The sequence below is a fragment of the Oenanthe melanoleuca genome, chromosome 2, assembly GCF_029582105.1.
Source record: "Oenanthe melanoleuca isolate GR-GAL-2019-014 chromosome 2, OMel1.0, whole genome shotgun sequence".
NCBI lineage: Eukaryota > Metazoa > Chordata > Aves > Passeriformes > Muscicapidae > Oenanthe > Oenanthe melanoleuca.
Window position 1 is genome coordinate 122,460,310 of NC_079335.1, and position 26,140 is coordinate 122,486,449.

Below are 26,140 nucleotides of genomic sequence, written 5' to 3' on the forward strand. Positions count from 1 at the left end.
CTAATTCTTGTCATTGCTGCAGTTGGTCCTCTGTTTCTCAGGGAAGGTAATCTTTTGCCAAGGAGGACATCTGCATACACCAACTACATCTATATACACTCTGAAACACAAACTATATGGTAAACTCTATGTTTGCAAAATTAAATGCTGTGAGAGCACAGTACTCAAAATATATTTCATTAATTCTTAACTGGACTAACAGTTTAAAATAAATACATTAATAATTTCATGCATCCTAAATTCAGAACAGTATTTTTATTTAGTAAATGGAGAGTACTAAAGTACATGATTTTGAAAAATGGATTTTTATACCAGACAGCAGCAGACCACAGTAAGGGGCAAAATTAAAATGCAGAAATGTTTTACTACACTGTAGAGCATATGGCAACTGCACTATTGCTTTCAGCAAGAGAATTTTTACTCTCTGACATACACATCAAAGTACAGGAAGAAACACAGATAGGAGACGGAAAAGAAACTGCTCAAAAAATGTAGAACTTTTCTCATTTAACTCACAGCAACTAACCCAAGGGCAACAACTGGCAAGCATACTACCTACACTTGTGGCACATGCTACAGGGTGTGCCAGACAGCTTCAGACACACTGCAATCAAGATGTCAAAAAACTGACAACACAGTTGGGGGTGTCCTGCTATTACAAGATCTCAGCACAAACGCGTTCATCCAAAGTGACAGATTGGTGTCTAAAGAAGACTTTTATAAAAAGAAATGACAATTATCTTCATACAGGAGTAAAATATCTGAAAAGCAACTATACAAATTCAGTAAGAAAGATTTTTTTTTTTCCCCCTTTTTTTTGTGGGGGGCGAGGGAGGATGTGACAGTGATAGGCTGATATGTGAAATGAGAACACAATTTTAACTGATGGACTTATGAATTAATTACAGGCTTTTCAAACTAACAGATGAATGCATTGTGCAAGAGTGGGTATAAAATTAGCACTACATGCATGCTACTTATGCAGTTTTCAAGGCAGCTACAATTCAAACCAGTTATTTACTCCACTAAGCATTGATTTCTGGACACATGATGCAGCACAAAGACAGCTTTTGAACAAGTGATGCAGGCCATGTAGGTGATATGAACATCACACAGTAAACAGCTGTATTAGAAAGTAAACTGAATTTCTCACAATCTCACAACTCGCCAGTAAGTCAAGTAAAGCTATTTATTAAGGGCCCATGACTTTAGGTCTGAATGAAAACTCCCCTCTAACTCTTGGCCATGCTGCTGCTTCCATATGAGCTCTGACAGAGTTGCTCTCAGATGAGTTATCATCCCTCTTTTTCCATAGAAGACTTTATGTAACAGCTCACTGATGCAAGCAAGCAATCCAACAGGAATACAAGTCACAGCTGAACAGGCAGCTGCTGCACCAGATCCTCAAAAGGAAAAGGTGCAGCGCCAAATACCCAGGAGGCAGCACTGGTGTCCAGAAGGTTTGTCCAGTAGGTTTGACCCAGAGCAGTATTTTCTCAGCTAATGAATAACTTCACATTAAAACAGAGGTGGTTGTCACAGAAAAACCTCCTTCTGTCACTAGAAAGGTTTGGTGGTGGACAGAAACTTCCACTTGAACAGAGCACCAATGCAATAAGTCAAGGGTGTAGACCCCCTCTCTATGAAGCAAAAAAGTTTCTAAGGAGAAGGAGAAAATAAGGTCTTCATGGGAAGAACAATCAAATTGTCAATATCATCATTATGTGGGACCCAGGGTGGGACACCTGTACAGCATGAAAGGAGTGCACTCCTTCCACGTAATTATTTACCATGCTACAAAGAAGAAAATGGCTCGTTCACAATACCACTTGAAATTTCATATAAAAACTATGAAGAAAACCCTGTGGTATTCCACCAGCTTGCTTCAGGCATTTCAGAATAAATCAGATTGCTGAAAATGGGCATATTACTCTTCCTAAGTGCAGGTAAACATCACTGCACTGATTTCTATCCAATTCACATCATTCAATACTGTGCTCTGAAAAACTCAAAAGCTCAAATATTAGAACAAGTTTCTGGACACAGCATGATATTCACAGCCATAGCAATCTACCTGCTAAAGAAAACCTGAAAAAATAAAAACAAATTCTTGGATTTCAATGTGTTTACAAAACACACTCGCTCATTACTGGAACTTATTTTTCAAACTACCAAGCAGTTGCATATAAGACTATAAATACAATCTATGCCTATGATCTGGGTATACATTTCCAAAGTACAGATCAAAGCCAATGCTATTAAGAGTAAACCTTGCTTCTATGATCACTTAAAAAATAATTTTCAAGGTTGCAAGCCATGTTTATATGATTAGACAATAATTACCTTTTCAACTACTTTTTGATTTATTTTGGAACTCAGCTGAGTTGAATGATTAGGCAAACCAGACCAAAATGTAACCCTTCCACTGCATCTTGGTTTTGACTGCAACTTCATAATGTTAGGCTATTACTTGTGTATCCAGAAGTAAACTGAGTCAGTGACCACCAGGCAGGAATGCAGAAATCTCCAAGTCATTGAACATATGTCTATATATAAGATCACTGGATCAAACTAAAGCTTCAAAGGTTCCAACTATTTTTATACTTGTTCTGCTTTTGGCTGGGGTGGAATTAATTTTCTTCACAGCAGCAAACGTGTGGCTATGTTTTGGATTTGTGCTGAATACAGTGAAGATAAAGCAGAGATGTTTTTGTTATTGCTGAGCAGGACACACACAGAGCCAAGGCCTCTTCTATTACCCCTACTGACACACCAGCAAAGAAGCTGGGGCTGCATGGGAGGCTGGGAGGAGACACAGCCAGGACAGGTCACAGGTGACCCCAACTAACCACAGCAATATTCTAGACCATGTGACATCATGCCCAGTATACACTGAGGGGAAGGGGAAGAGGGGGGATGTTTAGGGTGATGGCATTTGTCTTCCCAAATAATTGTTACATGTGATGGGGTCCTGCTCTCCTGGAGATGGCTGACATCTACCTGCCCATGGGATGCAGTGAATTAATTCCTTGTTTTGCTCTGCTTGTGTGCATGGTTTTTCCTTTCCCTATTAAACCATCTTTAACTCAACTCACAAGTCCTCTGCCTTTTACCCTTCCCATTCTCTCCTGATGCTGCTGGTGGGGGAGTGAGCGAGCAGCTGTGTTGGGCTTGGGGGCTGACAGGGTTAAATACAACAGCAATATTTTTATTTGCTGCAAGCAATTATTTAAACATATTACTGAAAAAAACTCAGATTTAAAACAGCACTTATCCTTACAAAATATCCAAGTACAGAAAAACACAGGAAAATAAATGTCCATTCCTATTGAAACTATATTCACACATATCTAGCAATGAAACATACACATAAAGTGTCAAGTAAAACTCCAACTTGTTCAGCTTCAAATTGTTGCTGCAGAAATTTGCAGTTTATCACAGTCATCAAGTACTTTCACATACACAGCTTGCTTATTTTCCTCTGTGACTTCACCTATTCAAACAGAACTTCACAACTTCTTCATATGCACTTTCAAGCATTTATTATTAAAATGAATTGCAAAGAGTTAACTAAACGTTAGCCACAAATGTGAAAAATTAACCAACATCTATGGTCAATTATCTGCTATATACTGTAGAATTTACCAGAACAAACTAATAAATTAAATATTTTTAATTAATCAATTTTACTTTGTTGCAATGACAATAAAAGAAACATGCACACTGCACTCTGTATCAGTGGGACTACAGGGAATCTTTGCCAGGAACACTGTAAAAAGAATAGCAGCAATTATTTTTAAACAGATTTTGAACGAATAAAATTCAAGTTACTTTTGAACTGTGGAACTACTTTCCTATAGAAGAAAGCCAGCTATAATCTTACTTTTGTAGGGACAGAAGTTTAGTAAACTAAGTAAAATGAGGACATGATCTTTTGGGATTTTTAAGGTACTCTTCTTGAATAAAAAAAAAAAAATTCCATAATTTCATTCTAAAGTGGCAGAGGATCATTTTTCTAATCACAATCAATCATTCTTCATTTTAGCAATCATTACAATCATCAAATAAATTTTATGGAAGAATTTCCAGAGAGCTCCACAGCTTTAGAGTTTGGATGTACTGACTGGATGTGATGTTTGGGGAATTCTCAAGCATGCATTTATAATGATCAGCAAAAGACTTTTTTTGTTCCTTGTGAGTTAATATTCAACCGTGCTAGGGGAAAAATAAGATCTATCGTGGTTCTATAAAACTAGCTTTTAGACAGCTACTGCATCTCAAATCAAATACATTCTGCACATTACTTTCCAAAAAATTTCATGGATACAGAAGAAGGAATTCTACAAGTCACATAAATTTAGGAGCCTAACACTTCTAGTAGGCAATAAGACCTGACTAATGCCCTCAAAGGCACTTGGAGTGTGATTCAGCTCATCATAAATTAGATCCACTAATCTGCTCTCTAAGCAACACTGACAGCATGGATTAGCTCTCCAAAAAGACCACAACAGGTACAAGAGTTAAAAGCACACATGGGCACACAATGTAAGGCACATGAACAACAGGACAAAAATTCCATCCTCAGTTTCCTAAATGATGTCAAGCAAAGAATTGATGCATGAAAAATACTGTTTTGAAACAGTTTTGTATTTGGTATGAGGAAACTGAAATGTGAGTATTGGATTTATAAAACCACTTCCTACCTTCTAAACAGGTCAAAAAAAATTTATGGGGTGACTTTGTCATTCTGAACTGGGTTTGCTTCCTGGGGTGGGGGGGTGCCCTTTGGAGGTTTTCTCCCAAATTTGCCCTGAACAGTACAGGATATGAGGAAAAAAGCCCCAATTATTAATGGAGAAAACAAAGGCTTTGTTTTTTAACAAAAGAGGTGTGCCTCTCTGTGTTAGTATCTCCCCTACCTTCCAACCTCAACAGAAAGAGAAACAACACACAATAGAGTCTCACCTTCCATATAAAGCTGTTAAAATTCCACACATTCATCTAAATTATCATTCTGCAGTATTTTTGTAAAATCAGATCACCTACATTTATTACACACACGTAATCCAGATTTTGAAGGATTTAGCAAAACAACAACTTGAGTATGTCCTAACTTCAAGATTTCCCTGTTTCAAAATGTTAGTGAAAATTATGAGGAAGTTCAAGACTAGCTTTTTTCACTTATAGATAAATGCCATGGACAATATCTTTCTTCTTTCACTTCTCTCTGCTGTTCTGGTACAGCAAAAATACAGGTAAAATAACCTTTCCTTTTAGAAGACCTCCTATTCTCATTATTTTATATCCCAATTATGCAATCAAATTAATATACTGAAACAGATAAAACAAAACACACAAGGAGAATATCCTGAAGCATTGAAAATACAGTGATAGCTCCAATATTTGCAGACTGTCATTCATTGTGTCAGAATATGTGCAGAATATGTCCCATCTCACAGGTTCTTATATTTGCTTCACCAAAGTAGATGATGAATGTTACACCACTAAAAAAGATCAATCCAGTATTACATAAAAATACCCCCACATTGAAAGGTTCTCTTTGAAGAAAGCAAGTCAAAATTTTATTAAAAGCAAACCATATGCCTTCCTCCTGCAATGAGAATGAAGGGTTGTATTACCTTCATGCACTGTTATTCCACAGTTGTCACACTGGATTATTTCATCAGCATCTTCACTGTTATCTCCAAGACAAACGCAACAAATCAAAATATGGTCCATTTTCTGGGAACTCCAATTTTGAGACTTCTCAAGGATCAGTGAGTCCTAATATCGAAAAACAGAGATATATGAATTATGCCAGGAACTTCAATTTTATTTAAAGCAAGCAGAAAAACTGATATTTGCTCAATTTTTGAACAAAAATCAAAGAACCATGGAACATTATTTTCAAAAGGCTAGAAGCTTCTTTGTTGTCAAAGTGCTCAAACATTTCCTCCATGAATACAAAAGCTGGGATACATGGATCTCAATGCAACCTACAGACTTGTTAAGATCCAGAGGTCAGAGGAGAGTAATTTCTTCAAGACAGAAACATGTCTTTGAGCCATTTATATTCTACAAAATGGAATACTTAAGAAATAATTTAAAATCAAAATTTAAAAAAAGCCCAAATGTGTTCCAACATTCAGAAAAGTTGCTTCATCTTCTTTAAAAAAAAAAAAAAAAAAAAATCACATGGATCTGAAAAATCCAAGAACACAAACCTGCCAAGTTTTCACTTACAAAAAGTATAACAAATTATCAACTCTATATGGCTTTGTTCTAATGCAAATTTATGTGTATCTGTGCAAAACCATATGATTTATTAAACCTATATGTTCTTCTGATTTTATACAGGAGTAAGGATTTGCCCTGTTCTAGCAACCTACAATATGAACCATGGCTCTTAAATAGATTGTGGGTTTTCATGGAGAATTTTTCTAGGAAAGCACAGAGAAATGCCTCATAAACCAAAGTTATACATAAAACTAGTTTTTTTAATAAACACTGTCTTCTTACTATTATCATTGTGAGACAGAGCCACTGTCTCCTCTGCAGTTCCATGGCCTCCATAAATATTCATTTATTTTTATATTGAGCTTTATTGGTAATATGAAGGCATATAAGGAAGTATGAAAATAAGCACAATAGTGAAATAGAAATTGAAAAATAGAATACACAATAGAAAAGTAACTCTTGTGGTACACAGAAACAGCAATAGTTTCAATGCAGAAGCTGAGAGTTTAATGGTACCCATCAAGATGTCAAAGCTAGAAAAATATTGCAAAACTGCTGTGACATCCAAAAAAAAAATTAGGGTGAAAGATGCCCTCTCAAACACTTTTTTCTAATTCCAACTCCCCATTTATAAAACACAGCACCAATACTATGCCTAAGAGAACATGAGCTCATGTAGAAGTGGAAAAGAACATTCACAGAGTCACATTGCTCACAGGAAGGCAACTAATTGTGAAAAATTGAAGGTTCTCTGATACAGAGTTCAGACTTACAGAGTATCTCTTCCAACATCCTCCTTTTAGGACACAGCACTTTGAGGAAAGCAGTAAACCTGGACATTACTGCAGCCTGCCATTACTCAAAACACCCATATTAGCTTACCATTCCTATTACAGATAGAAAAATGGCAGTGGATGCTCCCTAACTTTGGCAGATTTATTGTGCTCCAATGCATGTCACAGCTCTACAGAGATCAGCTTTTTCTGACAATACCTTTGATTTAAACTGTTACTTGGCTTCACTGAGAGAAGTTTAAAAGACACTGGTAATCTCTACTGTTATAGAAGCCTGAGATTGGGTAATTAAAAAAAAAAATTAAAAAAAGGAGACCAAATTATTACTTTAAATGAAGCAACAGAATTGCATTGTTAGAACACTGAAATAACACTAGCTGTCTTGGCAGTAAGAACATATGCAAACATGGACCAAAAAACCAGAACAAACAAGCAATGAAAGGGCATCACATTTTTGTTCTAATGTTAGGAACCCCAATCATTAAGGTTCACCTCATGTGAAGACAGCTACCAGGTCAAACAAAGCCTCTGAGCAACTTATTTTTTTATGCAGGCATGGAGAGGGAATGATCTGGAAAGTGTGCTGATCTCCTCTGCTTTTGGTCTAAGCACCTGAGAGACTCATCCAAAACATGGAACTTTAAATATAACAGTAACAGCTGCAACTCCTGAATAAGTCCTGTTCCCTACTGAAGTGGGAGAAACTATTTCAGCTGGATTTCACTATGGAACTCCCATTTCGGTGGTTTTAATGAAGAAAGTGAGTGCTTCCAGCTATATGCCCATAGACTTTTAAATTTAATTTTAATTTTAAAGAGAAAAAAAAATATAAAGACAACTACCACCTCACTGAAAACAGAAGAGTCCTGTAGAGTGGTAATAATTCTAAAAACAGAAAAGCACCATTTACCTACTAATGATGCTTGACCTCAGGAAAGAAAGCTAAGTTTGTATTTTGTACATAATACAATAGAAAAGCATATGGTATTTAATTACAGCACATGTTAAAATAATGTATATGCAGACCTCAAAATATTTTTGTAGAATGTAAACAAATAAAAATCACAGGGAAGTAAGACCCAAACAACCCCTCCCCAACACCCTTCCCTGTTTCCATCTTTCAAAAATAAGCAAAGGAAAGGAAGAAGGAAAGAAAGAATATATATAAAGGCTACTACAGTACGTTCAAAACTAATTACCTGGATATTCTTTCCTAAATTTATTATGTATTTCAACATCTAGGAACTCAGGTTTCTAAGAATTCAATTTCTGCAGCGTGATGAGATTTTGCTGGATGTGTCTGCTAGACAAGACTTTTTTTTTACTCTTTTTCCTTTTTTAATAATTTAAAATATTGTAGCCATGGAGAGTATACTGTTTCAAAACAGTATCTTGAGTATCAAAAATCTAAAAATTACAATCTATAATTCAGTCTATAGATACTCAATTTAGCAAAACTTTTTGATAAAGACCTAGTCATAAACAGTACAGCACTTTATATGTAATAAAGATAAATCGAACAGCTACAAAAATTATAATTTTAACTTCAAATTCTCAAATGTTGATTTTATGTTCTCATCAGTGTTCTAAATCTAAGGTAAGAATAGAATATGATATCCATGCATATTATGAAGCTTCAAAGAAAATATATCAGAGACAGCTCTGGGTTTCTGAAATAGGTCTGTTTTTCCAAGCCAAGGGAAATGAAACTGAAGAATATTCTACTAAGAATGCAGCCACACATCTCCAGTCTGATGCAGGAAGCAACTCTGAAAGAAAACTTCCTCTCTCTGTTTTAAGTTAGTATCGTTAGTATTGGTACAGCAAGAACACTTTCAGCTCCTGAGCCAAGAAAATGCAGGTAATAATACTAGAATCACAGAGCCTGACAAGGAAAGAAGATGCCTATACAAAAAGTTAAAAAAAAAATAAAATAAAAAATCACACTTTTTTTTCAATCCCAATTATTACTAGTAGTTAAAACAGCACAGCTCACTTGCAATATATAAATATATATATATGATACCTATCAAAGAATCTAAAATGGACCAAATCCAAATATTGTTTAGTTCCCTGCCATTTTACACATTTAAACAAAGTTAAAAGGGAACAGTAGGACTTTAAATAATGTCATATCACTACCATCTCTCAAATGTTATCTTGACACTGTGATTATATCCTGAAAACGGAATATAGATTTTATAGCAATTCTTTTTATTTTGCTCTGACTTTTGCTATTGCAGAACATGAAGTCAACCACAGTGAGAACCTGGTATCTTAACTTTTCCACAGGCACAATCTTCAATTGTAATTGTGCATAGGGAAAAAAAGGTTACTTTATTAAACATTTATGTATATAATATTCATATTCTGCAATCAGAAGATATTTAATATAATAGTCATAGTACCCAATGCTTTTAGTAGGGTAAAAAATTAATTCATTTATGACTCTTATAAGCAAGTCCAATATAAATTATAATAATTATTCTATCTGATTTCAAACCTAGTCTGCATGTTTTTTTACTTAAAATTCTTCTATAAGTGGACTTTGTTCAGACTTTGATGTTTGTCACAAAGAAGGGCAAAGAATAATGCCTCATGCATCTATTTTATCATTTTAAAAAATGCTTTTAACTTTCATAACACTCCAGATATATAACACTTACACTAAAACAGAAGTCTCACTAACATATGTTGGTTTGCATACTGGACCTCCTAGTTTTAATACTAATCCAATCTCTATAAAGCCAAGAGAAGTCCCACTATTGACTTTAGTGGCATTGGATTGGTCAAATGGTCCAAGCAAGGCTATTTAATATGCAGTACCTATTTAGTATAATTTTTCCTGTTTCACTTATTATTCACTTATTATTTTGTGAACACAAGTCCAGCCAATCAGTTTAACTTTTAATATTAACAGAATAGCTATTGGGGTAGCTTCCATTTGTCAACAGATATATTATAGAAAGTTGGTTGCACTACCTCATTACTCTTGCTTTGTGAAAGAGCCAGGCTATCATTTGTCAATTCCTCATCATCTGCATTATTCCTGTTAAGAACTTTACTCTTCTTCTTCTTGGATCCTCCATCGCTAGCCGTGCTGCTATTATCTTCTTCATTACCTTCCTCATCATTGTCATCCTCATCACTTCCACTCCCGTCATCTTCATCATCTTCGTTATCTCCATCACTCCCCTCTTTTTTCAGTGCATTCTTTCCTTTTCTTTTCCCAGCAGTAGGCCGCCAGTCATTGTCATCTTCACTGTCGTAGTCATCCATATCATTTAGCTCTTCCATCGATACAAAATCCAGCAGAGGTCGGTTCCTGCGCAAATTCCATTTTTTTGGTTCATTTGTTTGCTCATCAGCCACAGCATCAGGTTCAGTTGCTTTCTCCTTCTCTTTCTTCTTTTTTGGCTTTTCTTCTTCATCTTCTTGCTCTTTCTTTTCAGTTTTAATTACCTCTTTGTCTGCTGTTGGCACTTCTTCTTCAGTGGAGGTTTTGGGCTGTTGCTCTTCTACTTTCTCTTCTGCTGGTTCCTCCTCCAAGATATTTTCTTCTGATTCAGTGCAGGAACCTTCACCACTGTCCTTAGATGCATCTTCGCTCCCATGACCACTTCCTTCAGAATCTGTTGAGCATATGAAAATTTAAAAAAAGTTCCGACATAAATGTACCCCCAAAAATAAAATCTCTTGAAGCAAGTTGTTAAACAAAAGAATGATGCATGTTCCTCCCTCATAAGGTATTCCACCTATTTTTTCAGCTGGTATCCAAATATTGCTATTTCGAGTGCTATGTTGAGAATCTGTTAAACATGACTGCATTTTAAGATGCCAAAAAAAAAAAAAAAAAGATGGTAGAACTTATTAAATGAGCATTTTATGTTCCTTTGAACTGCAGCTCATATTAACAAAAAAGCAGTAGCACAGAGTAATTTCCATGTGAAGTCACATCTTAAAAAAGGAACATTCCAGTTTTTAATTTCTGGAGGTGTTTTCTACATCTTCAAAACAAAACAGTTATCCAATAGAAGAGGTTTGAAATCACAAAATGAAGAGTTTACATAACTAGTTCTAATAATAATATGGATTATCCCTCACCTTCATTTTTAATACATCTTTGTTTTTTCTGGGTTTGAGGGCTCTTTTAATTTCCAAGGTTAGTTCACTTATTAATTCCACAGACTATGCCTCATTCAGCATTGCAGCTGCACTACAATGCATTAACCTTACATCACTCATACGGTACTTTTCTGAGTGTACTCATTATTTCATTAATTAACACATCCCAACATGAGCAACAGAAAAAAAATAAAGATTTTTATATTAAAAAATAGACATTTTTACTAAAAAGTACATGTAAAAAGTATTAAAAAATGACAGGTGAACTTCTTAAACTTTATAAACAGCATCCACCTTGCTATCTCTCACCTTATATGAACCTACTGCTTCTCATTCCTAGTATTGTTTTAATGAAGGAAAATTCAGAAAATACTTTTTTTAAATTTTAAAAAGAAAATAGAGTTTCTTGATCCAATGCAGAGATCAATTAGGCACTGGCTACAGTTTTTAGTTTGCTCAGATCCATCACCAAGTTCTTGATCCACTGTCATAGACAAATGCAAAGATGCAACATGTCGATGCTCACAAATTAAAAAAACCCCACATTTAATTGCTTTAGTTATAATCCAAAACTTTCCACCACTCACTATGATTTTACACAGAGAATTTCTCTGCACACCCAACTCTGTACAAATCCAAATAAACAGATGCTGAGGTAAGTGTGCACAGTGTGTCATTTCATGAGGCATTTTTTTCCACCCCAAAGAACATTGCCAATGATTAGCCAGTTGTTACTTCAATATAATGGTCAGATTTGCCTTCTTCTGCATATACCTGCATGTGGAAGCAATCAGTGAGATTATATAACTATTGACAAAAAATTCCATAAGTGCTACTATTACTGAAGGACATCAAAGCTAACCATCCCCTTACAAGCTAAGAGAAACTAAGTTTCCAACATATGTTCTAACACTTAGAGATCCAGAAAAAACACAAGTTTGTTTTAGTCTTTGAGAAAAACATAATTCAGTCATTTCTCCACCCCTATTAGCCTTAACTGCAGTAATTGAAGTACAAGATAATTAACTGAAGTTTTGAAAGTGTAGAACATGAGTCAAGCATACACAAGAAATAAAACCATTATTAACTAATATGCAATCAAAAATAATTGTTTTCAAGTTACAATAATTTGTTTGGCTACAGAATCACAGGATGGGTAAGGCTGGAACTGACCACAGTGGGTTGTCCCAGAGTACACCCATGTCCAGGATTGCATCCAGACAGTTCTTGAATAAATCCAGTAAGGAAGACTGCACAATATCTCTGGAAAAACTGCCCCAGTGCTTGGTCACCTGCACACTAAAGAAGTCTTTCCTCATACTCAAGTGGAGCTTCCTGTGCATCAGTTTCTGCTTGTTGCTTCTTGACCTATTGCTCAGCACTGAAGAGTCTGGTCCATTCTCCCTCCCTTCAGACACTGACAGACATGGATGAGGACTCCCCTCAGTCATCTCTTCTTAAGGATGAACAGGCACAATTCTCTCAGCCTTTCCTTGTTAAGAGAGAGTATCTCCACAGAAGGACCACAAAAAATGGAGAGAAGGCTACAATGCTCCATGAAGACATGCTCAAAGAGTTGGGATGGTTCAGCCTGAAGAAGAGAAGGCTCCAGGGAGAACAGAGCTTATAAGAGAGATTTTTTACCAAGGCCTGTGGTGGCAGAAGAAGGGGAATCAGTTTTAAACTGAAAGAGGGTAGGGTTTAGATTGGACATGAGAAACTTTTCAATAAGCATAGTGAGACACTGGAACAGATTGTCCAGGGAATTTGTAGGTACCCATCACTGAAAATATTCAAGGTCTGGTGGGATGGGGCTTTAAACAATCTGGTCTAGTGAAAGAAGTTCCAGACCAAGGCAGGGGGTTGACTCAGATTATCTTTAAAGGTTTTTTGATCATGAGTTAGTTTATAGGATACCAGGCCTGCTGGCAACAGACACAGCACACCAGATACAAGGAGGGGGAAAAGGATCACTGAAAGACTAAACTAGATTTGAAGGGGGAAAGGAATAAACCCAGGTTCCCTAAAGATGTGCCTGGGGACAGCATACCACTGTAGGGGGACAACATGCTAGAAAGGTCCTTTGGTCTGTTGCCTCAGTGGAGATAGGGAATGGAGATCCATGCAGCAGTAAAGACACAAGGGTTATTATGTTAGAAAACATGAACATCACTGAAAATGGTCATGGTAAGACTTAGGGCTTGCTCCCCCAAAAAGCTGGTGAGATCAACAGCCCAGCTGAAGTGCCTCTACACTAATGTATACAGCACAGGCAACAAACAGGAGGAGCAGAAAGCCACTGAGCAGCAGTAAAACTATGACATAGCTGTCACTCATGTAGACATGAGATAACATGGACAGCCAGAGTGCTGCACTGGATGGCTATAAACTCTTCAGAATGAACAGGCAAGGAAGATCAGTGAAATAGTCTGTAACCAGTTGGATGAGATCTCACAACCACTAGCCCTCATTCTCATAGTGGACTTCAACTTACCAGATGTCTGGTGAAAACACAATACAGCAGAGAGGAACTGGTCCAGAATGTTCCTGGAGCATTGGAAGCCTGACACAAAGAGGGAGCCGACTAGTAAAGACTCCCCACAGGACCTGCTGTTTGTGATTAGAGAAGGATTTGTGGGTGATGTGATGACTGGAGGGTGTTTTGGGCAGAACAAACTTGAAATGATAATTTTCAGTTCTCAGAGAAGCAAAGAAGAGGGTCAGCAGAACTTCCATCCTGGACTTTCAGAGAGATGATACCCTGCCAAGAGGCTTGGTCAGCAGAACCTCTTGGAAGGTAGTCTAGGAAGGCTGGACATTCTTCAAGGAAATCTTAAAAGCACAGAAGTAGGGATCCCTATGTGCTGAAAGACAAGCCAGCAGTGAGAAAGACTGATGTGCCTGAACAGACAGCTGAGAGCTTTGACTCAGACTCAGAAGAACAAGGAGAATTTAAGGCTTTTGGAAGAAGGCACAAGCAACTTGAGATGACTACAGGGAAGAAGCGGGGGAGAAAATTTTTTTGCAAGGAGGAAATTAGAAGGGACAAAGACCAACTAGAACTTAATCTGACTACTGCCATAAAAGATAATAACTACATTATCAACAAAAGAAATAATAAATAAATAAAATTAAAATAAACAATATTTTGTTTATATATAAATATATAAAAATAAATAAAAGTAAAACAAAAGTAAGAAACAAAAGGAATAAAAATAAAACAAAAGGAAGGCTAATGACGATCTCCACCCTTTACTGAATGAGGAAGGAAACTGTGCCAAAGGATGAAGAAAAGGCTGAGGAACTTAATGCCTTCTTTGCCTCAGTCTTTCACAGCAAGATCCATTGTTCTCTGGGTATCCATCCCCCCAAACTAGAAGACAGACACAGGGAGCACAATGAAGCACCCAGAATCCAAGGGGAAATGGTCAGAGATCTGCTACATATCTCAGACACACACAGATCTGTGGGCCCAAATAAGCCACATTCAATCATTTACTAGCAATCCTGGCTAACCAAAGAAGTTCCAGATGATTAGAAGTTAAAAAAAAATGTGATACCCATCTGCAAGAAGGGTCAGAAGGTGTATCTGGGAAACTGCAGTTGGTCCTGCCAGCCTGACCCTGGAAGGTCATGGAGCAGATCATCCTGAATGCCATCACAATGATGGAGCACTACAGACTGGGGGCAGAGGAGCTGGAAAGCTGTGTAGTAGAAAAGGGTGGGGAGTGCTGGTTTGGCTGAACAAGACCCAGCATGTAGCCAGGCCAAGAAAGCCAGTGGCATCCCAGCCTGTACCAGCAATAGTGTGGCCAGCAGGACCAGTGCTGTGATTGTCCACCTGGATTTGGCACTGGTGAGGCCACACCTCAAATCTTGTGTCCAGTTTTAAGCTCCTCACTTCAAGAAAGACACGTGCTGGAGTGTGTCCAGAGAAAGACAATGAAGCTGGTTGAAAGTCTGGAGCAGAAGACTGCAGAAAAGGAGGCTCAGGAAAGACCTCATCACACTCAGAACTGCCTGGAAGGAGGCTGTAGCAAGGGGTGGGTCAGTGTTTCTTCCCATGTAACAAGTGATCCAACAAGATGAAACAGCTTCAGAGATGCAACAGGGGTGGATTAGGTTGGGTATTAGCAAAAACTTCACAGAAAAGGTTACTCTTCAGAGAAGTAGTTGTCACCGGCCCTGGAAATGTTTGAAAGATGTGTAGGTGTGGCAGTTCGGGACACAATTTAGTGGTGGGCTTGGCAGTGCTGGATAACAGCTGGACTCTACTTTAAAAGGTCTTCTTCAGACTAAGCAATTCTAAAATTCTATGATACTTGCCAGTTCTCAAGCATTTTACAAGTAATTCCTAAAGCTATACTCTCATACTACACCTATCACAGATTAAATGCCATATGTATGCTCAAAGTAAAATGTATTGTGTCTCATTTCACAGGTGCCAAGTGCCGATATGCACTATTTGTATTACTCTAAGTAATGTAATACAAGATTTCACCACGTTAAAATTAACTGAAATTTATAACTTAACTTCCATTATTTCTCTACCATAAATCTATGACAGACATTTGTTTTGATGCTTTAACTCTGCTGATGCATTTCTAAATAGTCTTAGACTTCTTGCCAATTTAAGCGTTCATCTTTTGGAGGGAATCTTAGTCCTGATCTCTAACAGCACTCTAATTTGCTAACATTGATTCTTGTACATCAATACTACACAATGCAATAATTTAAAGCAGAGAGCAAATAAACACTATTTTCACCCACTTCCCTCCTTCAATTTCTTTTTGCCTTCTGCCTGCACATTTTGCTTTCTACTCTCCTTTATACATTCACATACACGCCAGAGATATCTATAGTAAGAGATATCTCTCCTTGATCTGAATGCATCCACTGTGATAGGTGTTTTTCTAGAAAGAGCTATTCTGTGATAACAGCAATTTTTACAGGTCTTCTTCTGTCAGCTGCACTTTTACTGAGGAAGAGGCTGCAGTATACAATTTTCTCCTTGAAAGAAATGCTTAAAGAATGGCTCTTTCAAATTGGCAACCATATCATGTCATTCCCTATAGGAAAGAAGTAAAGCTATTCTAAGTGAAAGATGGGGGCCAGATACACCACCAAATACTGAAGAATACAGAGTTCCATTGAGGACAAATATGACAGATAACAGTTGGGAGAAAGACATCATTTATTCCTCTACACCTTGTATCTTTAGCTCTACTAAGCACAACAGCAGGTGGCACTCAAATCTAAAGAGGATCATTCTGAAAAGAACAGAACATTATGCTACAGAATTAACGTACAAAAAAAAGTGCAATAAAGAAACACTCCACTCAACTGTGGAGTCTTGTATAATATGTATGATGCACAAGACTTCAGGGTAAACCTACTGAAATAATTACATGAGTCAACGAAAAAAATATCCTTCCAGGGATTTTTGCAGGACTATTTTGCAAACTATTTTATATGACACCCACAATTTAAATTTTTTTTTTCAACATTCTAAGAAAATTCATGTATACAGAGATCAAGTTCTGCACTACAAAAGTACCTGGCCAATCTCTGACAGGAGACGGTCTGGTTCTTCAATGCAGTATTTAGCTTGATAAGCAGCTCTTTAAAAAACAGCTTTATTGATTGTTTTAAGTGAACTCTAAAGGATAAGCTGGTTAAAGGCAATCATTTCAGACTTGCCTCTTCCACTAATAAATTTTAACAAATTGAGAACAGCAGACAAGAAGCATTTGGAATAATTTTAGAAAATTCTTTTATTTACACCAAATCCTACCTGAGTCTTTCCGAAGCGCTCAAAGCTACCTACAATCAAGGATGCTGGAACACTGACAAACTGAGCATGCAACACAGAGAGCAACTACCAAGTTATCACTGCTAAATAATATTATTCAATAATAATCCAGCCATCATGTGACAAAGTGTACAGTGGCCTTTACAATACCCTCTTTCTGAGAGCAGTAACAAAAACCAGGATGCAGGTGAGTTTAAATGTCATCCAACCACCCCACCTTATCTATTGGTCCTTCACCCTCTTTTTTCCCCATCACAAGGCAAACAACTAGCCTTTGACAAGATTATGTGAAATTACCTAGCAATCTCTGCTAAAACAATGTGTTAAGCACCTTGGACAATCCCTCACCCAGGGTGCCTGCATCCTGATGGATGGGAAACATGGAAAGCACTACTAGAAGTGTTTCTCAACAGCCTCTGCCATAAATTTCCTTATGGAAGAACAGCTCCAGTACCACAAAAAATCCCTGGCACATGTGCTATACTAAACATGCAAAAGCAGCTGTACTTCCTACACATCTGATCCAGATATCACAAACGAAGACCCCATAATACCTTAAAGAAATGATCAGACTAAGTAGAAAGCTTAATATTAATAACTGGATGTAAAAAAAGAGGCAGGAAAACCTAGATTGTAGTATGAAAAATAATTAAAAAATTACCAAAGGCAGAGTTTTGTAACTGGTAAATCTGTGACCACATTTATTATTAGACACAGAGGTCCATTACACTATGATTAATAAAACTATAAGCAAGAACTAAAGGCTTAATACCTCACTCACAACATAATTCCAAAGAGAGAATCTAACACACCAGTTAGATACATGCCCCTGGCTTTCTATGCTATTTTGCTGATTATGATGATTAAACACTGGTAGACTACTGGCAATTCAACATCGGCAGTGCTGGCAGTTAGAAAAACTGAACTGTCCAAAATAACATGATTAAGAACACACCAAACCAAACTAATACAGATTAAGATGCTAGAGCTCTATGGAGAGAAACTGTCTTCTCAAATAATATTTTTAATAGAACTATTAATATGTATTAATTGCAGATGGAGATTGGGCAGACCAGGAGACAAAACTGACCACTGACTCACAGTTACACATTTCAGAAAACAAGTACTTAGTTTAATAGAAAAAATGATGGAAAGGGAACAAAGGAAAGTCATTTAGAAAGCAGCTTACTCAGTTTTACACTAGTAATAATTATGTCATATGACATTTCAGTAGATGTCTATTCAAGTTTGTAAAACCATTCAGAACTAAAGACTGTCAACTTTGACTTGAGCCATTAGGAAGTGCCTCATTTACAAGGTTAGAACACTGATGAAATTGGGTGCCCTGCCAATTGCTTGTCAGGGAGCACCTGGAATAACAGAAATCCCAGTGTTTCCAAAGAAAATGCAAGTTCAAAATCTTGTCAGTGACTCCAAAGTTTTACTTAGAGTGGCAGACATCTGTACAGATAAAAGTTTTACCTGGGATGAAGATACTCCAAAAGAACATACTGCTGATATTTTCCATTTTCTCAAATAGAAAAAACCCCTGTGAATTCCAGTCTCAGGAACTACACATTAAAATGGAAATACATAATAATTTACTAATGATTAATAAGCCAATATTTTCTTTTACCTTCACTGTCTACTGAAACACCTTACAACTTTACTCTTGCCTATCATTTAAGTCTAAAAAACCAAACATATTTATTTCTTCATCAAGATTTCAGTACTGTTAAACACAGTATTTTGACCTTCACAAACATTTCTTTATATTACAATATCCTGTATAGGAAAGCAAAAGTGTAATCTCCATTGTGCTAAGAGGAAACAAGTTACATAAGGATAAATATATTTGCAACTTTTTATTTCTAGATCAAGTCACAGTTTTTAAGAATAGATAATATATGCATTTATGTAGATCATTACTTGTTTTAAACAGATCTACTACCTTTAACTGCAAGAACAGTACATAATATATATGCAAGTCAGACTTCACACTCAACACCAAAAAAAAAAAAAGTATGTAAAAATTTGAGTCAGTAGCAGAAGTAGTGACAGGATTGAGTTCTTCAAAAGCAGCATTCAGTTATTTTCTTCTTAGCTACACTGTGATAGGAATCAGTCCTTAAATTCACACACGATTCTTGTTCAGGAACCACTACATTCCTCTGAATGATTTCAATTTCAGTATATGCACTGAAAAAACTGAGTTCATAGAAAACAGAGAAGAAAAATAGTAAATTCTTGCTTTCGAGTCCTGCTGGGAGTTATTCTAGACCTGTACTCTGATTTCTGACATCAGTGTGTCTCCAGCTGCTCTCACTGCAGAAATAAAAAAAAAATGAACAAAAGGACTCCCCAAAGCATGCTTTAGTTAACTTAAAAACAAATCTTCAAGTAACTGATGTATATTATGAAAGATACTAATAAAAGCCTTGAGTATATTACAGCACCATCATTTCAAGTCACATACTTGTACATTCTGACTCCAAAGGGACAGTCTTTTTGATTGATCCCACATTAAAACAACATATTTGTTTTTCTCATGGAACAATTTTTTAAAAGATGTTTACAAAAACCAAAAGAATACAGCAGTTTAGAATATGGTATTACTAATAGAAACAGAGAAACCATTAAAATTACTTTGTTCAGTATAATTATAATGAAAATCCCACAGGACTGAAAACTATTTACATGAAGTAAATTTACAAGAATGTAACAGTTTTAAAATCAACTTCCCTAAAGAGATGTCAGAACGTTGAGATCTTTTAAGTGGAAAAGATCAACTGACTGCTGGTATGACCTAAATCCAAAAGAAAAAAAATTAATTACATTGTAAGTAAAAGTCCATGTTGCCTGTGGATTTTTTGGTGGAAAGAGGGGTTAGGTGATTTGAAATATTTTTCATAATAAAAAAATTTACCAAGGTGCCAGGACTCTGAAAACAAAAATTCAGAACTGCCAGCTTCCTAAAAGCACTTAATAGCAGCTTCTCAAACCCTTACTGAATTGCATATTCCCAGAAATCTGGCACAAGAATGGAGGTGTGTAAAAATTTAGGGATTCTGGGTCCAGTCCCCATATATTTGCACAGTATCATCTACTAGAACATATCACTGGAGATCCTAATGCTCACACATATGGACTCAACACAGTTATCAGGGAGAACACAACTTCAGAATTTTTTAAATAATACTTTAACCTAACTTTCAAATTTGTTTTGTTATTTTTAACACCTATACATGCATTTGTCAATGAAATAAACAAACATATGTCATGGAGCTGTGGACTTACCATGCTAGAATTTATGCTTATACTCAATGCAGACTGATTCTTACTTCTGACACACTTATTTCCTTTTGTAAGCAAACTATACAAAGTCATTTGGAATTCAAGCAAATACTAAATACTGATTTGCAACAGGCTGCTCATGAAGAGTCCAATATGGGTGTGTATGTGTGTGTATAAGAAATGTCCTTTATTTAATCACTTCTTCAATCCAAATCAAAATGGACTAAATGCAAACTAATTTAACAATATGCTAAACCAGCTTCCTTTTAAACCAATATAAATGTTCTGCTTCAGATTTCCTGCAACAATTCAATTAAACCTGTATTCCATATAAGATTCTTATTTGTAGTAACTTTCTACTCCCCAACTTCTCCAAACTCTCACAAATTTCTTTTTCCACACTGAAAATTTTCAAATAAAGTACAACATGTCAAATTCTGTGTCTTGTTCTCTTGCTTGTGAAACACTTGTTTCAAAGTGTTTTCACAAAATTTTAAGTCATATTAAACAGAACATTACTTTCTCCTACAGGTTCAGAAATGCTAAAACAACAGTTCATGAAATATAGGAACACAAACCAGCAATTAGAAAAAACATTTTAAGTACAACTTGGGTTTTTCCTCATACGCTTGTTTCAATTCAGTATTGCATATTTAAAGGAAAATCCATTCAACTTCCTCAAAATGAAATTGACTTTGAAATACACTCAAGGCTAGACACTGACCAGTCCCCTCTAGTATAATATAATATATAATGTCCTAAAAGTCAGAAAGGATAGCAATTACAAGTGAATCTTCTGCACCCACACACTCGAGTCAGGAAGCTGTATCAATTTTTTTCAATAAACAACTGCCTTTTGACCAACTAATATACTGCTCTGAATTATGTGTTCATCACCCATACTCCCTTTCCAATCCTTATTTTCCCTTAAATCCTGCCTACATTACTGTTCCAAAATAGGGAGATTTCCTTTGGTTATAAAAAATAATTTCCTCTTATGGAAAATTATATCCTTATTCAAAAGAAAGGAGCAAAAAATCTCAGAACAATTAAAAGAGTAGATGAAAAAAGCCTCCAAAAGTCTTAAGATGAAATTGGTAAGACAACATCAGTTTTACCCTCTTAAAGCCACTGCAGCCTCCTCTACCAAAACAACCAAAGGAAACATGTCTAGGTCTAGGAAGAGGTGGTGGGAAGAACAAAACCAACCAATCAAACCAAAACAAACCACAAACAAGGACCATTAGGACATATCTTAAACCTGACTCTGGATGAATCATTACTAAGCATGTTTAAGTTCATCAAGACACAGGAACTTGCCAAATGTTAAAGAACAAGCCTTTAAATGGGAATATTTTTGCACTATACGTTCACACAAGATGTACACCAGCATCCTCAGAGCAGAAATAAGAGAGTCAAGTTATTTGATAGGCTGCATAATGCTTCCCTCACATCTTATACATCCTGCATTTTCTTGTTTATTTCCCTCAGCATATGCCACAGAACATACAATGTGTAATTTATTGACCAACATGGTCCTATCCCTTCTTCCCCCTATCTTCAATATACTTGAATTTACTGATTTTCTTTTGGCCATCTTGTCTATTTTCAGTTCCTGTGAATGTTCACTGCAGATATAGGAATCTGCACATTAAAAAAGACTGCAAAGCAACAACACTCTATAGTAAAGACTTCCTTCTAGTATGAAATGTGTACACTTTTCTGCCTGAATGGACACCTTAAGTTTGTCTGTTGTAAAAAAACAATAAAAACCAGACCAGATTATCTTTTTGCTTTACATTCTTACTCACCAAGTAGAATTAACCTTGAGAAAAAGACAAGTTCGTAAGTTCCAAAACAAACTACTATCCAGACTTGTTCAAAACAAAATGGCTTTATATTGTTCTTATTTCAATACTAAATACAGTGAATATTCCAAAAATTATCCCTACACTGAAGAACTCAAAAGCAATAAATACAGTTAAGGCAGTCTGAACATTTGCTACTCACATGTTTCTACCAAAACTTGTTTCACAACCATGAAACTTCTGTTGTAAAAAAAATAATCACAACTGAAGCATTGATTCCCAGTTACCCAATCAAGACACTCCCTTCAAGGGGCTCCAAGTCCCACCAGACTCACTACAAGCATTCTGCCTCTTATATGATATTAAATGAGCAACCATAAACCAAAAATGAGATAATTCTGAACCGAGGAGATGAGAAAGCATATTTACCTGAAGCATCTCCAACTTTAAAATCACTGTCATCAGAGCTATCATAATCTAAAGCTTCCAGCAGCGAAGCTGCCAAAGGCTTCACCTGTCTCCTCTTCGAACTGCGGTCCACTGCAGGGAAAAAAAACAGTGTTGTTACTGGGTGGCACAAAGAGAATTCAGCATCGCTAAGGACATTTAAATTACGAGGCAGCACGGCCGTGACAGGCAGGGGCAGTCCCGAGAGCAGCCCGCAGAGGCAGCCGCAGCGGGGGCCGGGGACACCCGCTCCCACAGGTGAGGCAGGACACGGTCCCGGCAGGCAGGGCACGGTCCCGGGAGGCAGGGAAGGGTCCTGAGAGGCAGGACACGGTCCCGGGAGGCAGGACACGGTCCCGGGAGGCAGGGCACGGTCCCGGGAGGCAGGGCACGGTCCCGGGAGGCAGGGTAGCGTCCTGAGAGGCAGGACATGGTCCCGGGAGGCAGGGCACGGTCCCGGGAGGCAGGACACGGTCCCGGGAGGCAGGGAAGGGTCCTGAGAGGCAGGGCAGGGTCCCGGGAGGCACGGCACGGTCCCGGGAGGCAAGGAAAAGGTCTCGAGAGGCAGGACACGGTCCGGGGAGGCAAGGAAAAGGTCTCGAGAGGCAGGACAGAGTCCCGGGAGGCACGGCACGGTGCCGGGAGGCAGGACACGGTCCCGGGAGGCAGGTCCGCCCTGCCGGCGGAGCGCTGGCGCTCCTGCAGGCGCCGGCAGCCGCACGGCACCGCGCACCGCGGGCTGCCCGCAGCCCCGGGCGGGCTGGGCGGGCGCTGGGGCCTCCAGACGCCGCCGGAGCAGCCGGCATCCCCCGAGGCCGCGGCTCGGCGCCATCCGCCAGCGCCCAGACGCACGGGGGAGACGCGCAGCCGGGACCGTGGGACGCCCAAGGGACGGCGATGCGCCCGCTCGCCCGGGGCGGGGGCGCTGCGCGGGCACAGCGGCACCCCCGCGGGGCAGGGCCGGCGGAACCGCTGCGGATCACTTACTAAAGCCTGCGCGGGTGGGCGGCGGGCGGGCAGGGGCCCTCGGGTGCAGCGCCGCCGAGCCCCGGGCCCCTTCCCCAGACAATGGGCACGGCGGCGACCCGGATGCAGACCCGCGCCCGCCCCGCCGCCGCCCCGCCGCGCAGGCGCCGCCCGGGCGCGTGCGCAGCGCCGGGGGAAGCGGGGAGCGGCGCGGCCTGCGCGGCCTGCGGGGAGGCTGCGCTGTCACCGCAATGATCGCACGCTCTCGGAGCAGAACCGCTCATTCTCAGCGTGCTGCCTGTGAAAAACACCTCTAAAAACCACGCCGGCGTTTTTCCACTTCCCCCTGTGGAAACGAGAAAGCTGTTGTCATTTAACCCCTGCTCGAACAGCTGAGTCCCGCGTAGACTGTTGCATTGTCAAACTCATTCCCGCACTTCTAAAGAACAGCAATCCGCTGCACTGGAAACAAAAAGAAAAAAAAAGAATTGAGATGCTCAAGGCCAGGTTGGATGGGGCACTGAGCAGCCTGGTCTAATTGCAGGTGTTCAAGCTGTAAGGAAAATTAATCCACAAACACCAGAGGTTTATGTCCAAAAAGGAGACAGAGGAGTCCTTTTTGCTTTATTCGAATAAAGGGAGAGGCCATGGGGCATTCCCCTGGGATCTCTCGAATTTTTGGAGGACGCAGCCTCCCTTTTTATCCTAATTTCCCGGCCGCTTTTCCCTCTCTCTTTCCCCATTGGCTGAGGTACTTGAGAGGCACAGACTTCCCGGAACGCCTGACACCTGACATTCCCCTCTAATGTATAACCCTCCCTTTTAATTTTTAATTCTTGTAGAATTCATAGTTTCCCCCCCTGTTGCTTCTTTCATCTTCTGTTACCCAATTTCATTTACCAGCAAACCTAGAATTTGTTTGTAAAGGCAAATCTCTTTTTCCATTCACCAATCAGTGTAATCCCTCCCATTGTTTCTTTTATCTCTAGGTGCTAACTTTATCTACCAACAGATTTACAATTTATTTGTAAAGACAAATGTAACATTCCTCTCAATCCCTCCTCTTTTATTTTTAGTAATTGTCTTTACAAACTTTAGCTATCATTGTCTTAATTTCTTGTTTTTGTGTCTTTTTTGGTTTTGCAATTATTTGCAATGACATCAATTTCTGTCCTTTCATAGCCATCTGTGGGTCAGTAGGCATGGCTATAACATGCATTCCCTTGATCACATGTTGAGTAAGTTGTATTAAGCAAGGGATCATGCATGGTAAAAATACTAGAGTTGCTACAGCACATAAGAGAAAAAAAGCAATTGTTTTAACCCACAGTTTACCAGGTAGCCATGAAAACATGTCCCATTCCCATTCTTTCCATGTTTGGACCGGAACATGAGCTAACTTTCTTATTCCTTTTGCTATTTGTTTCACTACTTTTCTATTGTCATTTATTTGCAAACAGCAGTTTGAGTAATTTAATTTGCCACACGTGCCCCCTTCTTCTGCTAATAAATAGTTTAATACCATCCGGTGTTGAAATATTGCATTTCTCATCTGAGTAGATTGGTCAGCAAGAAGGTCAAGAGCTGTAGCTCTCTGGTTACTTACTATTTTAAAGACAGCTTGTAACTTAACTATTTGATTTAAATTATAAATGGGTTCTCTGGCACCTGATATTAATTTATTAGGATTTTAAGTGGCTGGTCCATAGTGTTGTATGGTTTGTTCAGGTGGCCACTCATTATTACCCACTTTTGGGTGCTACCCCCAGCCAGGGATACATCAATTGACCGCTTTTCCCTAATTAGATTATCATATACCTTGATTTCTAATTGGTTTCCCTGAACCTGTGGTAGCAGAAAGAACAGAGGTCTGATATACCCCACATAACATATCCCCAACCAGTTTGGGGGTAACCTGCGATAGGCATGTTGGCCACAAATCCAGTAATGCCCCTTTAAAGCCCAGGTCCCATTGACAAAGGGACCTTCCCAATTTTCATGATCCACTGGGAGGTCAAAACAGAGCTTGCTTCCTGGGCCTAGTGGTCCCCCAACAATAGTTGCCCCACCATAGGAATCACAGTATTTGCACTTCTATGCTCCCACATGAGGTTTCCAGCTGCAGTTACATCCCAGATCTGTCTTACTATATTTGGACCAGAACCTGATAAAAAGAGTTCGAGTTCCATTCCAGTGTTGCCAGTTCCACTGATAAAGTCCAGTCACAAACACTTTTTCCCACGGATATGCTTTCTGTTCTATTTAGACAATAAGTGCCTCTTTTAGAAGAATGAAGCCGCCATGGAATTCTTTTTTTTTTTATCCCAAAATTTTGTTCCATTATGGACCTCACTCAGGGTGCTAACCCACCATTTATGTTCGACTGGGCTGGCCACCCAAGGCCAGTTTTCAGATTTTCCTGGCCCCCCACAGACCCAGCAATTGCTAAGGTTAAAGGTTTTTTTGCTACTTCTTCTCTTAAAGTAAAAAACTTATTTTCTCATTCCTGGCCCCACCCTAACTGACAGTATAAAGGTAAGATTATTAAGAGAAACATTCTGATGGTGTTATATAATTCCCTAACTTAATTTTTACTTTCACGTTGTCTTTTGCACCTGTGGTGAGTGAAGGCACAGAAACAGCTTAGCACAAAGAAA

At 38.5% G+C, this 26,140-nt stretch overlaps 1 protein-coding gene across 4 annotated transcripts in view; it reads right to left on the minus strand.

Moving 5' to 3' along the window:
* PHF14 (PHD finger protein 14) overlaps positions 1–23,646 on the minus strand; it is a 157,793-nt gene extending 134,147 nt beyond the window's left edge. For all 4 annotated transcript variants that reach the window (XM_056482924.1, XM_056482922.1, XM_056482923.1 and 1 more), the window contains exons 1-4: positions 23,505–23,646; positions 22,500–22,610; positions 10,014–10,663; positions 5,640–5,784 (exon numbers count right to left, since the gene is read on the minus strand). In XM_056482924.1, coding sequence (XP_056338899.1) covers positions 5,640–5,784; positions 10,014–10,663; positions 22,500–22,610; position 23,505 — 907 coding nt within the window. In that variant the 5' untranslated portion in view covers positions 23,506–23,646. The remainder of the gene's footprint in view (positions 1–5,639; positions 5,785–10,013; positions 10,664–22,499; positions 22,611–23,504) is intronic.
* Positions 23,647–26,140: the final 2,494 nt, after the last annotated feature.